An 18,200-nucleotide genomic window follows, 5' to 3' on the forward strand; every position below is an offset into this window, starting at 1 on the left:
TATTTTGTGTGAACCTCAAAGTAACAACAAGGAAAAAATTTAGAGTAAATACACAAAAGAAAATGAGAAAGGAATTTAAACCTAACACTAAAGAAAGCCATCACACGACAAGAAAAGAGAAAAAGAGAAGGAACAGAGAGGAATTACAAAGATAGCCAGAAAACAATTAACAAAATGGCAATAAGTTATTACTTCTTAATAATTACTTTAAATATAAATGGACTAAATTCACCAATCTAAAGACACAGAATGGCTAAATATATAAAAAAAATGAGACCCATCTATATGCTGCCTACGAGACTCACTTCAGAAGTAAAGGCACAGAGTGAAAGGGAAGGGTTAGAAAAAGATATGCCATGCAAATGGAAATGAAAAGAAAGCTGGAATACCTATCCTCCTATCACATAAAATGGACTTCAATACAAAGACTATAATAAAAGACAAAGAAGAGCATTATATAATGACACAGGAGTCAATCCAGCAAGAAAATATAACATTTATAAATACATATGCACCCAACATAGGACTGCCAAAACATATAAAACAAATATTAACAGACCTAAAGGGAGGACCTGAAATCATAAACACAGTAACAGTAGGAGATTTTAATACCCTACTTTCATCGATAGATAGATCATCCAGACAAAAAATCAATTAGGAAACACTAGCCTTAAACAACACATTAGACCTGATGGACTTAATAGATATATACAGAACATTCCATCCCAAAGCAGCAGAAAACACATTCTTCTCAATTGCACATGGAACATTCTCTAGGACAGATCACATGCTGGGCCAAAAAGCAAGTCTCGATAAAATGAAAAAGATTGACATCATATTATAACCATTTTTTCTGACCACAATGGTATGAAACTAGAAATTAATTACAAGGGAAAAAAAAACCCACAAAAATATGGAGATTAAGCAGCATGCTCCTGAGCAGTCAATAGTTCATCCAAGAAACCGAAGGAGCAATAAAATACCTAGAGACAAATGAACACAAAAATCCAACACATCAAAATCTACGGGATGCAGCAGAAGTGGTTCTAAGAGGGAAGTTCAGAGCAAAACAGGACTACGTCAAGAAACAAAACACCTCAAATAAGCAATCTAACTTTGCACCTAAAGGAACTAGAAAAAGAAGAACAAACAAAGGCTCAAATTAGTAGAAGGAAGAAAATAATAAGATCAGAGTGGAAATAAATGAAATAGAGATTCAAAGCACAATAAAAACAAAACAAAACAAAAAAACAATGAAAGCAAGAGCTGGCTCTTTGAAAAGAGAAAATCAACAAACCCTTAGCTAAACCAAGCAAGAAAAACAGAAGAGAGGGCTCAAATACATAAAATCAGAAATGAAAGAGAAGTTACAATTGAGACCAAGAAATAACAACCTAGAAGAAATGGGTAAATTCCTAGAAACATATAATCTGCCAAGACTGAAACATGAAGAAACAGAAAATCAGTAGATTGATAACTAGCAAGGAGACTGAAACAGTAATCAAAAACCTCCCAACAAACAAAAGTCCAGGACCAGGTGGCCTCACTGGCAAATTCTACCATTCAAAGAAGACTTAATACCTGTCCTTTTCAAACTCTTCCAAAAAACAGGAGAAAGAAAAGCTTCCAAATGTATTTTATGAGGCCAGCACCACCAACACCAAAATCAGACAAGGACATCACACACAAAAAAGAAATTACCAGGCCAATATCCTTGATAAAAATAGATGTAAAATCCTCAACAAATTTTAGCAAGCTAAATCCAACAATGCATTAAAAGGATCATACACCATGATCCAATGAGATTTATTCTTGGGATGCAAGGATGGTTCAACAGCTGCAAATCAATATGATACATTACATCAACACAGTGAAAAATAAAAATCATATGATCATCTCAATAGATGCAAAAAAAAAGAGCACTCAACAAAATTCAACATCCATTTATGATAAAAACTCTCAACAAAGTAGGTACAGAGGGAATGTACCTCAACATAATAAAGGGCATAAATGACAATTCTACAGCTAACATTTTTTTTCTTGTATTCAGCAGTGAATAGTTGAAAGCTTTTCCTCTTAAATTTTTTTAATGTGTATTTATTTTTTGAGAGAGAGAGAGCAAGCACGAGCAGGGGAGGGGCAGAGAAAGAAGGAGACACAGAATCTGAGGCAGGCTCCAGACTCTGAGCTGTCAGCACAGAGCCCGATGTGGGGCTCAAACTCATGAACTGCGAGATCATGACCTGAGCTGAAGTCGGATGCTTAACCAACTGAGCCACCCAGGCACCCCAAAAACTTTTCCTCTTAAGAACAGGAAAAAGACAAGAATGCTCACTCCCCCACAAAATAAATAAATAAATGAGGAAAAAAAAGGATAAATCTACCATATGACCCATCTATTCCACTTCATATTTATGCGAAGAATACAAAAACACTAATTCAAAAAGATACATGCACCCCTATGTTCACTGTAGCATTATTTATAATAGCCAAGATATGAAAACAACCTAAGTGTCCATTAACAGCTGAATGGATAAAGAAGATGTGGCATATTTATAAAATGGCATACTACTCAGCCATAAAAAAGAATGAATCTTGCCACTTGCGACAACATGGATAGACCTTGAGGGCATTATGCTCAACAAAATAAGTCAGATAGAGAAAGACAAATATCATGTGATTTCACTCATATGTAAAAAACAACAAAACAAGTGAACAAAATAAAACAAAAACAACTCACAGAGAACAGACTAATGGTTACCAGAGGGGAAGGGGGCTATGGGGTGAAGGGGGTCAATGGTATGGTTGGGAACTAGACTTATGGTGACCACTTTGTAGTGTATACAGATATTGAATTGTAAAGCTGTATACCTGAAACTTATATAATAATAAAAATGTAATCTGCACCCATCCATAATATTATTTAATGATCAAAGCTTTTCTGGATGATAAGACCTATCAGCTATTGTAGTACACTTTAGAATTCACATTTCTGTAGCAGTTTATTATTTGGTCCTAACAACAACCCTGGCAGAATGTCACGACAGTTATCTCTACTTACAGATGAGAAAATCAAGGCTAAGAAAAGCTGTTCAAATTGTCCAAAGTAGTAACCAGGGTCCAGAATCTAGGCTCTATTTCTACTCTACTGATTTTTCTATCATATTATTTTATTGCACATTAGTTAGAAGATATCTGCTGAAGTTATAACTTGACAAGACTTACCTCATCTAAAATATAAGACCATATACTCAAAAACTGTTATTTCACTAAATTGGGGTGGGGGGGGAGTGAAGGAGGCTTGGATTAAAAAAAAAAATCAAGCTTCACAAATTTGTTGATAATTGACAAGAAAAGCATTATTACGCTGCAAATCTTATAATCTTTTTCAAAAGAAAACACTGCTAAGAATCTCAAATGTGTGAATATGACAAGATAAACTGGACCTCCCGCTGCAAAGTTGAGGAAAACTAAGATGTCTATAGATTTAAATGAGGAATGAAAGACATGAATAAAGAGCATGCTGAGACAAGACAAATGACAGTGCACAAATAGAAAACCTATCCACGTATGTGGTAAGGCACCCATCCAGGCAGCTGATTAACAATTGGACATTACAGCAAAGGATATACAGTTGATCCTTACACAACAATAGTTTGAACTGCATGGGTCCACTTACACTCAGATTTTTTTCAATAAACACATATTTTATATAGTGATTAAAAAGATAGAGGTTGCCAAATATCTAGAAGTGAAGAGAAGGTGGAAGAATCATATGGAGAAAGCTGGGACAGTAGGGCTCTTGCCTGCTCCTGGCACTCCTTACCATACCGCCCACGTTGGGGAAGCTGGGTTCATTGAAGTCTTCAACTGAGAGACGCAAAGGAACCAGCTCTGGGGAGGGATTCTCAACAAAGTGGCAGGGCCAGTCACTGGCCAGAGTGGTCCAAGGACCACAGAATGATAACCTGGAGTTCCAGAAGAACTCTGGGTGCAGGATAGCATCAGGCAGAAACCTAGGTTGCAGAGAGAAAAAGCAGGGGGGGGGGGGGGGGGGGGGGGGGCGCTGTCCACGGTGCTGAAAACTCTCTAAGGCTGGGAACCAATACCCAAGGGGAACTGGCCTCTCTTGGCTTGCCAGCATTTCCCACAAGCAGAAACTGTATTAGAACTATGTAAAGGGGGGTCAGGTGAAGCAAGTGACCTACAGAGAAGGTCTAAAAGTGCTCTGCCTTTGCCAGTTCTCTGACTTCCCCTGAACTGTGCTTAGAATGAGGTTTCCTACATTCCTGGGAAGAGGAGCACAGACCGGGTATGACTCCAGGATCCAGCTTTGCTAACTTTGGGTGGGGATGAGGAGAGGTGTGGTGCCTCACTCTACTAATGTACTGTACAATAACTGCATTTTCTCTTCCTTATAATTTATCAACTGTTTATGTTATTGGTAAAGCTTCTGGCCAATAGTAGGCTATTAGGAGTTAAGTTTTTGGGGAGTCAAAAGTTATACATGGATTTTCAACTGCATAGGAGGTTGGTGCCCCAACCTCTGTGTTGTGTAAGCATCAACTGTAGAGTGCTTAAGGGCTATCACGTTTTCTTTGTGTGACAGAATAGCAAGTCTTAGTCCTAGTAGACTCTATCTCCCCTTTTTAATCACATATATTTTATAATACCTCTTCTATCCTGAAATGAAATTCACAGATGATATCATTTATCCACCCAAACATTTTTAAAAAGTACGATGTTCTAACTGATATGCTAAGACGAAATAGAAAGTAATTTACTTTTTAAAAAATGTATTTCAGTATACAAATGTTTGGGTACATAATGAAGCAGTCAGATGTATGTGACAATTTATGATAAATAAGTTTGGATTTAAAAATAAGAATATCAGGGGCGCCTGGGTGGCTCAGTCGGTTAAGCATCTGACTTTGGCTCAGGTCATAATCTCCCAGTTCGTGGGTTCAAGCCCCATGTTGGGCTCTGTGCTGACGGCTCAGAGTGGAGCCTGCTTCGGATTATGTGTCTACCTCTCTCTCTGCCCCTCCCCAGCTCATGCTCAGTCTCTCTCTATCTCTCAAAATAAATGTTTAAAAAATAAAATAAAAATAAGAATATCAGAAAGCACTTTGAACTAGCACAGAACAATAAGAAAGCAGAGATACAGACCAACACTAGAATAAAAAATAGTATTAATATAGTAATGGACATAGAGAAGTAATCTTAACTGAAGTTAGAATATTCACCAAGATAAATAACAGCCAAAGTAAAAACATCAAAAGAAAAAAAAAGAAAGTACAGTATCATCACAAATGAGCCAGGTCTTATTCATTTGTAAGTGTGGTGTCAAAATAATCCTCTAGGTTATGTCATGAGATAAGGTAGGAAGAAAGTATCACAGAAAGCCTATCCTTATGTCCACATTCTTTGAATGGTGCAACAAGGCAGAGATGGATTAGATAAAAACAAATAAACCAATAATGCAAAAGGCAATAAAGCAATTGTGTAACAGATTGGATACTTTGAGGATATAACTGAAAAACTATGGTAATCCCCAAAAGACAATTAATAAGAAATATTAAAATAGTTATATTTTAAAAATCCAAGGAGATCCCTGTATTTCATGTACCTTCACTAACTTAATAACTGAAGTCTGAACAGGAATCTCAAATCCCGTTACATCATTTCAGTCCATTTCATTGCTTTTGCAATAACAACACTATCGCACTGAAATCCTTTTCAACTAAATAAGCAAGTTGGAAATGGTGTTAATACTTACAGAGTACAATGGGCAGAGTGAACAAATTACTCAATTATTTTGTGATGATAGCTTTATTTCACTCAGGTTCACTTTTTATATCAACTGTGGTAGGCAAAATTCTAAAGATGATTCCCCATGATTCCTATTTGGTGGTTATCCAAACACTAATCTAGGTACTTTTACAAATGTAATTAAAGTCCCAAATCCATTGATTCTAAAATATGGAGATTATATGGATAGACCTGATCCAACAAAGTGAGCCCTTTAAAAGCAAAGCTGGTGGCAGAAGCAGGAAGTGACCTCCAGCTGACAGCAAGGGAAGCGGGATGTCAGACCTTCAACCACAAGAACTGGATTCTGCCAACAAGTTGAATGAGCTTATTAGCAGATTCTTCCCTAGAGCCCAGAGATTAGAGCCAGCCCGACCCACACCTTAATTTAAGTCTTATGAGACTCTGTGTGGGCAACCCAGCCAAGTCCAGCTTTTGACTTACAGAACCATGAGTTAATAAATGAGTGTTATTTTAAAAGCAAGCTGCTAAGTTTATGAGATCTTTCTTTATTTTTTAAATGTTTATTTTTGAAAGAGAGAGAGAGAGAGAGAACGAGGAGGGGCAGAGAGAGAGAGAGGGAGGCAGAGGATCCGAAGCAGGCTCTGCGCTAACAGCAGAGAGCTTGATGTGGGGCTCAAACTCATAAACCGGGAGATCATGACCTGAGCCAAAGACAGACACTTAACTAACTGAGCCACCCAGGTGCCCATGAGATCTGGACTTTGAAGCAGCAATAGAAAATTAAGACAACGACCTTCTTCTAACTTAATAAGCTTTTTGCTTAATTTCTCATGAGGATATTTTAATATCAATATGTACTACAAAACTATCAATTTATATTTACAGAGTGGTTAGCCTGGGGGATATACAAAAGTCAGGATAGATGCAAGAAAAATCTTTACTGAGTTGGACTCCCTCAGGTGTTGTAAAACATCTAGTCACAACTCTACTGACTATGGCAATCAAAATTTGCTCACAATAAAGTTTAGCAAATCTCAAGAGGAATCAGAACTGAGGCACCTTTGGAGACCTCAGCTGTAGCTCATAGATTTAATGTGACTAGGCTACAATGGGCCCCAATATCTTTCAACTCAAAATTCCAAATTCTTGGGAGAAGAAAAATCTGGCGAGTGTAGTGTGGGCCAGGTGTATACCCCTGGATCAGCCAGTCATGGCCTGAGAGGCAGTAGAGATTTCATTGCTATCAAGCAACAGAGGTATAGCCATAGAACTGGGAGAATTTTCAGTGAGGACAAAATCTCCTGAGCAGGGCAGCTCCCCAAGAAATGTCTACCACATTCATGTTACTGTGGAGAGGTCCAGAACTAATCTGAGTTATGTTTACCAGTATCTGGTTAGTTTTGAAAATCATCATACCATATGTATGTATGATTCCATTTTCTTAAAACATTGATTCCATCCATTTTCTTCTTTATGCTTATCTGTTTTTTTTTTTTTTTCTAAAATGAATATATAGAACTTATGATTAGAGGGAAACACCTTTTCATCTCTTCTGACTTCTATGAGAAGGGTTATCTCCCCAAATATTTCTGCTCTCTCTCCACCTGCTAATCACTTCACCCCAGGAAAGGAAGAATGACTCATCTGAGCAGTAAATTTGGGAAGAATAGGTGGGGAATGCTCGACTCAGCTCTACCCTGGGGTTTTCACAAAGAACTTCAAGTTCTCTATTTACTCCTCACCACCCGGGGCCGCTGCTGCCTAGGATAGGGTGGGTGGTGATCTAATTCTGGAGTTCAGTTAGCAAATCGTTTAGCTTGCACACTAACACACAGCCTCCATCATAAAATCCATATTCTTCCCAATAGATCTACATGATCCTGATAGGGTCTTATAAAAGCTAATGCTTTCTGGTATCAAGAGGTGCAGCAGGAGACCCGGAGACTCTCAGATTCCTCAGTATCTGCTTATGGGAATTGATTTTCTAATACACTTACAGTATATGTTTATTTTAGCAATTGTATGTTCACGTTTCACTGTTTGAAATAGGACATCCTTGACTACAAATACTAGAAATTTGCCAAAAATTGACTACAACAATAAACAAATGCACTACATGCAGTAAGACAAGTTTACCTGTCTTACAGCTACTATCAGGCCTTTATTGCTAATAAAGTTTTTAGGATCCTGATTCAATTCCTTTGAGTTATTTCCCAATGTTCAGAACATAAGCAAGAAAAAGGGGGTATTTATTGGACTCTCTGAAAGACTCCAATCTAAACTTGGTTTCAAAACCCTTTTATGTCATTTTTAAAGGAGAAAACAGGTGAAATTTCCTTAATTACCATTATCTTCTCTTTGTCACTTAATTTTACCTTTCTTACTATACTAACCTCTATAATTTATCAATTCGTTACTTGCTTTCTTTTTTTTTTTTTAAGAGCATGGAAGCAGGGGACGGAAAGTGAGAGGGGGACAGAGAATCGAAAGTGGAGTGGAGCTCGAACTCATGAATCGCAAGAGCATGACCTAAGCCAAAGTCAGATGCTCAACCAACTGGACTACCCAGGCACCCAATCTGTTTTATTTTTGTAATCTGATAATGAAATGCTGAAGCCTCACTGAACTTAAAACTGGGAAAACACTTAAGGTAAAGTCTCAGTACGCAAATTTCTTGTCTCCAGTGTTCTTTTACATATACCGTGACACTTCTTAAGTACAATTCTAATTTTACTTCTGTAACATTTCTGCCAGCTTTTCTATGATAATCATTTACCCATCAACTAATTCCACCAACATGTCTGCCATGTTCCTCCTGCATGACAAACTGTGAACTCTGCCAGTTTCCCTTTGGCTTCTGCTCTGCTATCAACTTTATCTTATGCTGTAACTGGGAGGTCCTGTTTTTCTTGTATGCTTGGTCAGGGCATGCTGGTTTGTCCTTCAATAAGCTTGTCTTTTATAGGCAACAGGTTGCTGAATTTTGTTTTTTAAAATGTTAACCATCACTATACCTTTTTATTTTGATAAAATTAATGAATCTATTTGTATAAATAGTAGAAATGATACATTTGTGCTATACTTGGTTATCTTGTAGGTTTACTGTTATTGTTCCTTTTTTATTTTTTGTTCTTTTTTTTTAAGAGTAGGGGGAGAGGGAGAGAGAGAGAGAGAGAGAAAGAATCTTAAGCAGGCTCCACACCCAGCTCGAAGCCTAACAACCTTGAGATCATGACCTGAGCAGAAATCAAGAGTCAGGCACTCAATCAATTGAGCCCACCCAGGTGTCCCTTTCCTTTTTCTTTTTTAACAGCAGATGTAAAATTCTGCACATCATTTTAAGTCACAAGGTAATCTATCTAAGCTGCATATTTTCTTCTTTTTTCAAAAAATGTTTTAATCTTATTTTTCTCTTTTTGTTTCCTATTATATTGTATTACGTGTTACATTTATTTTTTATTTTTATTCATTTTTTTATTTTTGAAAGAGAGACAGTGAGCGTGAGCAGGGAAGAGGAGCAGAGGGAACCTTAAGCAGGCTCCATGCTCAGCACAGGGCCCCATGTAGGGCTCAATCCCATGATGCTGGGGTCATGACCTGAGCCAAAATCAAGAGTCAGATGTTCAACTGACTGAGCTACCCAAGTGTCCCACATGTTATGTTTATTATACCTTCCCTTTTATTTCAAGAGTCACAGAAGTGATATATAAGCACACATTGAAGTATAGAGAGTAAAAAGGAGAAGTTCCCTTTTATTCTCCCCCAAATACCACACGCTTCCATGGGGATAAGCACCAGTAGCAGCTTCATACATACCCTCCCATACCTCTCCCATTATCTGCAATTTGCTTTTTTCCTATTTTTCCTAACCTAAACACATCAACATAGTCTAATAATTGTTCTTATTATTTTCACCTTATAAATTAGGAATTTAAATTCTGGAGTGACACAGAATTTACACTGTTAAGTTTGTCTCCCTTTGCTTCTTTACTCTCCTTCCTATTTCATTCTACTTGGGTCAGATATGAATTATCTTATCAAATGCCAAATGGACACCTTGCAATCCGGATCATGCTCTAAAGCTATGCTGTCCAGTGGAGTGGCCACTACCCACATGTGCCTATTAAAATTTAAACTAAAAATAAATAAAACTTAAAACTCAAGTTTCTCAGTCCCATCAGCCCCATTTCAAGGGCTCAATAGCCACATGTGATAGTGGCTGCTGTATCAAACTGCACAGATTCAGAACATTGCTACTCTAAAGACTTAGTTAATTTTATTTACATAAGAGCTAAATACCCTTTGATAAGGCTTTTCCAAAGTTTTATTCCTTTTTGTAGGTATTCTCAAATTGTCTCCATCTGTAGGAAATTGCAAGGTTACCCAGGAACCTAATGCTTTCTCCTAGCTTCATGTGAATTTTTTTATTTTTCAAAGTCTAGGGCCTTAGGCTGTTTTACTGTAACATTTTAAGATCTTTTTTCTGCTGGAAATTGCTAATCTTTGTTTTGCGTTTAAAAATTTAACAAATAGGTGCCTAAAAAGGGAAAGGATTTTTTTTCTTGAAAAACAGCTCCAATGTGGAACTCCAAATACTCTCAATAAGCATACTGAGTTGGTCTTTCAGTTTCAGAAAAGTTTTCTAGAATTTTTCCTGATTATGAGTTACATGTTCCAACCTTTTCTATTGTTGTTGTTCCAACCTTACTTTTTGAACAAGTTGTATACCCTCAATCCAGATACATCAGTTCTATTGCATTATTATTTTTTTGTTGAATTTCACTACTTTCTCATATATTTCGCTTTCCTATTGTTCAATCATTCACACGTTAGCTAATCCACCAACACGTAATATTTCTGATCTGCTTGGCACTACATATTTTATAATGTTCTTTTTTATATTCGAAATGGTGAATTCTGAACATTCTCAATGGCTTCTGCTCTGCAATCTATTTAATCTCAGCCTATAACTGGGAATTCTTGCCTTTTCTTGATCTTTAGTATCACCTACTTTCTCTGCACTATGGCCTCCTTCCTGCCCTGTACTGACACCACCTATATTTTTAGTTCACTTAAAAAAAATGTTCTGTCCATTCCTTTCTGTAGCCATTAGCTGTCTCACCTGTTTGAATGTCGTATCAATTTTCTTCTATTTGCTTGAGTCATCAAGCAGGAAGGCCTGTGTGGGTGGGCTCCTGTTTCCCACAGGATCCCTCTTCCCTTCTAACGTTGTGACATTAATTACACCCAAGTTCCCTAGTTTACCTCTGGTTTTCAGTGTTTTTGAAGCTACTTTGTCTGAGGTTTGTTGTCATTTCTGTTTTTGTGAAATATCCCCACTATGACTGCTCTGTGAGCATTTCAGAGGTCTCTTTTATAGGTCTGTTTTCTCAAAACAAGTCTTCAGAATAAAGGTAGTCTAAAATGTACATTTAGCTTGTGTTTCAAAATTTCCTTTTTAAATTATTATTTGTGAGAAGTTAGCATGTTTTCACGAGGAGGAAAAATATTACAGATGGTGGTCATGTCCCCAGACAAGTACACAAAAGTAAACTTAACCAAAGATGTTCCTGAAGCATACTACCATATTAATACTACCATATTAATAATGCCAAAGAGGGGTGGGCACCTGGGTGGCTCAATCGGTTAAGTGGCCAACTTTGGCTCAGGTCACGATCTCACGGTTCCATGAGTTCAAGCCCCATGTCAGGCTTTGTGCTGACAGCTCAGAGCCCGGAGCCTACTTCGGATTCTGTGTCTCCCTCTCTCTCTCTCTCTCAAAAATAAATAAACATTAAAAACATTTTTTTTTTTTTTTTAAATAATGCCACAGAACGTAACCTCCAAGCATCCCTATGGGAAAAAAGTCATCTAGGGGAGCCTGGTGGCTCAGTTGGTCAAGCATCCAACTCCTGATTTCAGCTGAGGTCATGATTTCCCGTTTGTGGGATCAAGCCCCATATGAGCAGCATGGAGCCTGCTTGGGATTCTCTCTCTCTTCTCTCTCTGACCCTCTTCCCAGGCATGCACGTGCTCTCTCCCTCTCAAAGATAAATAAGTAAACATTAAAAAAAAAAGTCATCTACCATTTGAGGTAAACAGACAGAAAAACTGGCAAGAAGACAAGCTGGGAGCCCCCTTCTTCTTATGGACACTACAAGTTCTTAACATTTTGCTTTATTTTAGAGAAATAATCAAAATCAGCTTCCTGAATATGTCATTAAAGGGTCTGAAGGCAGTTGAAAGATGAAGCACGATGAGTCAGAACAGATTACAGAGATGGGGCTTGGAAAATGGTAGTAGGGTAAGAAGACACAACAAAAACTGTCCACTCTCCTCCACTGCTTCTCTGGAACTAGTTGTGCCACTGCAGACTCAGCCCTAGACAAACTCTAAGAAAAGATCACAAGTGAGACTGGGGTGTTTTCTCTCTTTTGTTTTTTTTTGTTTTTGTTTTTTTGTAGGTGAGGGGGTTCCAAACAATAGAAGGATCTGGAAGAGAATGGGAAGAAAAGGAATTCCTGTGGTCCAGTAGGCATTCCCAGCTGGACAGTGGTAGGTAAGTGATATATATAGTGATGTACATATGTTGATGACGCTCTATTTCAGTCTCAACAATTAATGTCTTTGCAGAGCCATTCTTAAACCACTGGAATCACACTGCCAATCACTGAAGTATATCCAATCATGAGTATTTAAGTGTCTTTGCTATAATTATAGTCTTATGTTAACTGAATCCAAATTCTCTCAGAAATAATTTTAAACTGTCATAATACAACATCAATCTACTAAATTCTAACCTTTAACTCAACTCTAACAAAGCTGGAAAGGCAGTCTATCCTTATCAATAAATATCACAGATCAAAAACAGAAATGAAGAAAATTTACCCACAGCTTACTATAGATGAATTTTTAAAAAATTGATGCATAATTTACATACCACAAAATTCACCATTTAAAGTGTACAATTCAGCAGGTTTTAGTACATTTGCAAGGTTGTGCAACCATCACCACTAATTCCAGAATACTGTCATCACCTTAAGAAATCCTGTACCCATTAGCAGTCACTCCCTATTCTGTCCTCCCCACAGCCCCTGGCAACCACTAATCTACTTTCTGTCTCAATGGATTTGCCTCTCTGGGCATTTCATATAAATAGAATCACATAATGTGTGGTGTTTTGTGTCTGGCTTCTTTCATATAGCATAATGTTTTCAAGATTCATATGTGTCATAACATGTATCACCAATTCATTAATTTTATGGTATGGAAATTTGTTTATCCACGAATGACATTTTTAAAATATATTTTTCCTACATATGTTAATTAGCTCTCAGGATTACTCAAGATTCAATTCAAGACACACTATATTCATTCACTGACCTCTTGGCTCACAAGATTATCAGTATATTTCATCTTCTGTCAATTTATAAATCATTTCAAACGTTATAATTTTGGTTGTACTGTGTTTCAGTGCCTTGGTAAATACTGGGCTTTCCACCTCGTACCTTTTTTCCTAGAAATTAGCCCTTCCCTCCAACTTCTGTATGGTTAATATGACTAATTGCTCCTGTCTACCAGGTGACCAGGAATGAGAACCTGATTCAAGATGGACAATTCAGGCCCTTCACTGGGAATGTGGAATTGGGAGTAGGTAGGATTCTATTTCCAATTAGTTGCTCCCTTGTTTGCAGGAGCAATAGTCTCAGAAGCTTTTGGCTATTACCATTATTTGCCATGTAGATTAAGAAACCAAGAAAATTAGTGTGCAAGATGGGAAGAAAGAATCAGAGACAATTAAAGTGAGAACAGCAGAGATAAGAGTGCAGCAAGAATCCCTGGGTTCCCTGAAGGGCTCTGGGTGCATCCTTGTCCTTGGATTCTATAGGACATCTTACAAACTTATAAAAAAGTCCCCTTACGGTTCAAGTTGGTTAAGGAGGTTTCTGTAATCTCCAGCCAAGAGCCCTAATATAATCATCTATCCAACAAGACTTTAAGCTCTCTATTAGTAAGGGCTCAACCTCCATGGCATACATTACAGCAACTCAAACACATACTTATTTAAATAATCACCTGTGGAATAACTTGCAAAAGTATCTATAAAATACACTCAAGACACTGTCCAACAAGCATGCAAAAAAATTAGGATTTGTGTTCATTTTATAAAAAAGATACATTATTGTATCACTGACTCAGTATATCTATACACCCATTTTGCAAGACATTATTTAATTTCCTCAGAAGCAAAATCGTTTACTTTATTATACTACTTCATCCCATTTGCACTTGCCTGGCATATGTTTTTAAATCTTTTGAAAAGCATAGTGTTACATTTTCCTAAAAAAATTTGAAGTTTGTTGCAAACAACAAGTAATCTCCGTTTGCTTTTTAAGCAAACTCCCACAAAATCTACTAACATTCAGCATGCAAAGATACAAGTAACCTCATTTATAGTAGTATACATATACAATGATATAATATTATATATACATATAATATTATATACATATATACATTTACGTATATTACATTACTCAGCCATAAAAAAGAAAGAGATCTTGCCATCTGCAACAACATGGATGATTTTAGAGAGTATTACGCTAAGAGAAGTAAGTCAGGTAGAGAAAGACAAGTACCATATGATTTCACTCATATGTGGGATTTAAGAAACAAAACAAGCAAAGAAAAAAAAGACAACCCAAAAAACGGACTCTTAATTAGAGAGAACAAACTGATAGTTACCAGAGGGAAGGTGGGTGGGGGGGAAGGGTGAAAGAGGTGAAGGGTATTAAAAGTATACTTATCACGATGAGCACTAAGTAATGCACAGAATTGCTGAATTATTATATTGTACACCTAAACTAATACAACATTGTGTATTAATATACTAGAATTATAATTTAAAATAAAGCAAAAAATGCAAAAGAGATAGAGGAAAATAAAAGTCAAAGACACAGGATATTAGGAAATAAAAAAACCGCCAACAGACTCTTGAATATAGAGAACCGGTGGTTGCCAGAGGTTGGGGGGAGACGGGTGAAACAGATAAAGGAGATTAAGAGTACACTTATCTTGCACTAAGTACTGAGTAATGTATAGAACTGCTGAATCACTATATTTCACACCTGAAACTATTAACACTGCTAATGATCCTTCAATAAAACAAAATTATAATGACATTCAGCATACAGAGGTATAAATGAGCAACCTCCCTGGGATCATTTTCTCCTTTTCTCCCCTTGCAAAAAAGATACATTGTCAAACACTAATAATTCCCATGAGGATAACTAATCTGTAATTCAACAACACTGTGCACACGTAATTATTCTAGGATGCAAGTGGAGTAGACATGAAATAGCCTTTCACCGACCACTCAGTAAATGCACTTTTCATAAGCCTGCTCTCTTGACCCAGGCTGAGGGGTCTACTGCCGTGACTGACAACTACACAGCTAATTCCCTGCTATTCCTGGGAGCCCTCACTTCATTTTGCAGAATCCTTTCCCCAAAATTAAATCCAGGATTTGTCACCTAATTGGTTCTGAGTGAGGATAAAAGAGATAAAACCAAAAATCCAAAATGTTTTCTTAAATCCCTGTTCAAAATTCTATAGGGATAAATGAGCTAATCCTTCAAAATGTAAGATTTGGTTCCTGAGTGGATTTTGTGTATAACATATTTAATGTCACTACCTTCCCTGAGACATACTGAAATTTTAAAAATTATACCTCTATTATTACAAAGTCTTACAGAGATAGAACCCCTTTAAATTAATGAAATATTCTTTTTTTTTTTTTTAACGTTTTATTTATTTTTGAGACAGAGAGAGACAGAGCATGAACGGGGGAGGGGCAGAGAGAGAGGGAGACACAGAATCGGAAGCAGGCTCCAGGCTCTGAGCCATCAGCCCAGAGCCCGACGCGGGGCTCGAACTCACGGACTGAGAGATCGTGACCTGAGCCGAAGTCGGACGCCCAACCGACTGAGCCACCCAGGCGCCCCAATTAATGAAATATTCTAATTGGGCACACCTGCGTACTGTGTCAAGCACTGGGGCAAGTTTCTCATGGTCCTGGCTCCAAACTTGCTTCTTTACAGCTTGAGAGAATTGTGCTGGCCAAAGCTCTGAGAGGCAAGGTACTACTTACTTTGGCTCTTTCCAAAAAAATTCAAAACTGGAAGTTTAACAAATGGCCCACACAAGGATTTGCTGAAGTTTCCTCAGACTCAAACTGTTAGGGCAGGAAGGGGCTTTGGAAATCGACTTTAACCTAGTTATTTCAAATGAGAAGAAGCTGTGGACAAGAAGTAAATGACTTGCTCAAAATCACAGAGTTAGTTGGTAAAACCAGCAGAGTTACAATACAGGTACTTGGATTCACAGCTGGAAGCTCACTTTTCCATACCATCTGCCTGAAACATGTACATATGGACAGTATTGAAACCTCTGCTGAGAGGAAAAAAAAATGAAAACAACTTTCTGCTTTCAAATGTGAAGGTGGGAGCTTAAGGTGTTGCATGTCATTTCCTGGAGGTAAAAGGTAATAACCTTCCAAAAGACATGATGGGCTTGTCCTGGAGGCTAAGTGAAATGAAACGGAATACGAGATCTTTGTTGCAACCGTAATTAACTATGCGCCCAAAGCTACCCTATACCTCCTTTTCCATGAACAAAGCTTACAGTCCCTTTGGCCAGAAGGATGGGCTTATATCCTAGACCTGGCTAATCAACTAACTCACATCACAGGCAAGAGTGACTGGTCTAAGTAAGGTCAACCAGAACCCTTCCCTAGAACTTCTCCATGTGGAGAAAGCAGTCTATAGTAGGGGAGCCTTAGACCAACATTCAAAGAGAAAACAGACATAAACACAGATGAGAGGTGGAAAGAGTCTGACAAAATCCAATCCAATCCTGGGGTCTCATAACTGAGCTGGTCCCTTTGATTCTGTAAGTTAACCCTTTATTTTTATCAACTATAAAGCCAGTAAATTCCTTTTTTGCTCAGAATAGTTTGCATTGAGTTTTTGTCACTTGCAACTCAAAAACTCTAACGTATACTGAACACAGGAGACAGGACTAGATACGTGTTATTCTTCATACAGGGAAATTAATGAACATTTATTTAAAAAAATTTTTGATGCATTTATATAGGCTCTACTGTTTCTTAGATATACCATTCCTAACATCCTACACTTACCAGCTTCACTGTTTCCATCATAAGCTGGCTGCTGAGAGGATCTGAGTTTGCTAACACTTCCCTAGGATTTCCCTAGAATTAAAAACAATCCTCTTATAAGCTTGTTTCATTTGATTTCCAATAGAAGTTGGATGTAAAATATATTCCAGGTAATATAAATTCAATGAGAGTTTGCCTTATCCAGAATGTCACAAAGATAAATCTGGTCATCAACATTATAGAATGCTGTGAGGCAAGTTCTCAAATTTAAAGGAAATCCAACAGAGTTATGGCTCCTTCAATATAATTCAGTAGCGTGTTTCTTATTTTATCACGATAGAAACCAGTAACAACAACAAATCTGAGTACCTACCTCCAATAAGGCTCCAGTTTGGAAGAATTTCAAAGGCTTTTCAATGGAATAATAAAGGCTATGATAGCTACCCTTAGCCAGGTATGCTCTGACCAGACCAACTGCTATAACAAGCCACCTGTGAAAAAGAGGGGAAAAAAAAGAGCCATTAGAGAAAAAAAAAAAAGTGGGGATCTGAGGTAATTGAAAATTTGGCAACAACAGATACTGCTAAAGGCGACCTGAAGAATCAGCATCCTGGATTTATATCAACTATAGCCCTCAAATGCCAAGCTGTAATGCACCACCACCAACACCCAACCAAGAGTGCTCTGCAAAAGCACAGTGGCACCTCACCCATCTGGAGCTCAGCTTTCTGGCAAACTTGCCTGTTGAGAACAAGGCCAAAATGAAGAGAATAAGCTAAATTGGTCCTTGAGCAGCTAAATTAAGTGCCAGAATGTCTAAGACAAGAGAAAAAAAAAAGCTGTTAAAGGAAAATTTTAAATGGCCTGTGCAGTCAGAGGGTCTGTAATAATAATAGGGAGGAGAAAAGAGGTTTTAAACTATTGTCACAAGTATCTCACAGAAACATACCTATACCCTATTCTTTTAAAATTGCAAATGAAATAAGAATAAAAGGTGGGTTTTTTAAAGAAAAAAGGATTTTTAGCTCAATTTCCCAAAATCAATTAATCCAGATCAATACAAAACACAAAACAGGGAAACACTTAGGCCTATCACTAGGAATGTTACATTTCTGTTGTGTCCTTCTCAAAAATGAATTTCTCAGGCCCTGTAGTTTTTTGTTAAGCTCCATAGTGAAACAAATGGACGTTTATTATTAAGGTATGTCTCCTTGAAAGCAACAATAGGTTTACCTAAATAATGTAC

General features: G+C 37.4%; 1 protein-coding gene across 1 annotated transcript in view; it reads right to left on the reverse strand.

Annotated features, from left to right (window-relative positions):
• HACD2 (3-hydroxyacyl-CoA dehydratase 2) overlaps positions 1 to 18,200 on the reverse strand; it is a 101,752-nt gene that overhangs the window by 81,459 nt on the left and 2,093 nt on the right. The window contains 1 exon segment of the mRNA XM_042903134.1: positions 17,328 to 17,445. Coding sequence (XP_042759068.1) covers positions 17,328 to 17,445 — 118 coding nt within the window.

The sequence above is a fragment of the Panthera leo genome, chromosome C2 (genome assembly GCF_018350215.1).
Source record: "Panthera leo isolate Ple1 chromosome C2, P.leo_Ple1_pat1.1, whole genome shotgun sequence".
NCBI classification, from domain to species: Eukaryota; Metazoa; Chordata; class Mammalia; order Carnivora; family Felidae; genus Panthera; species Panthera leo.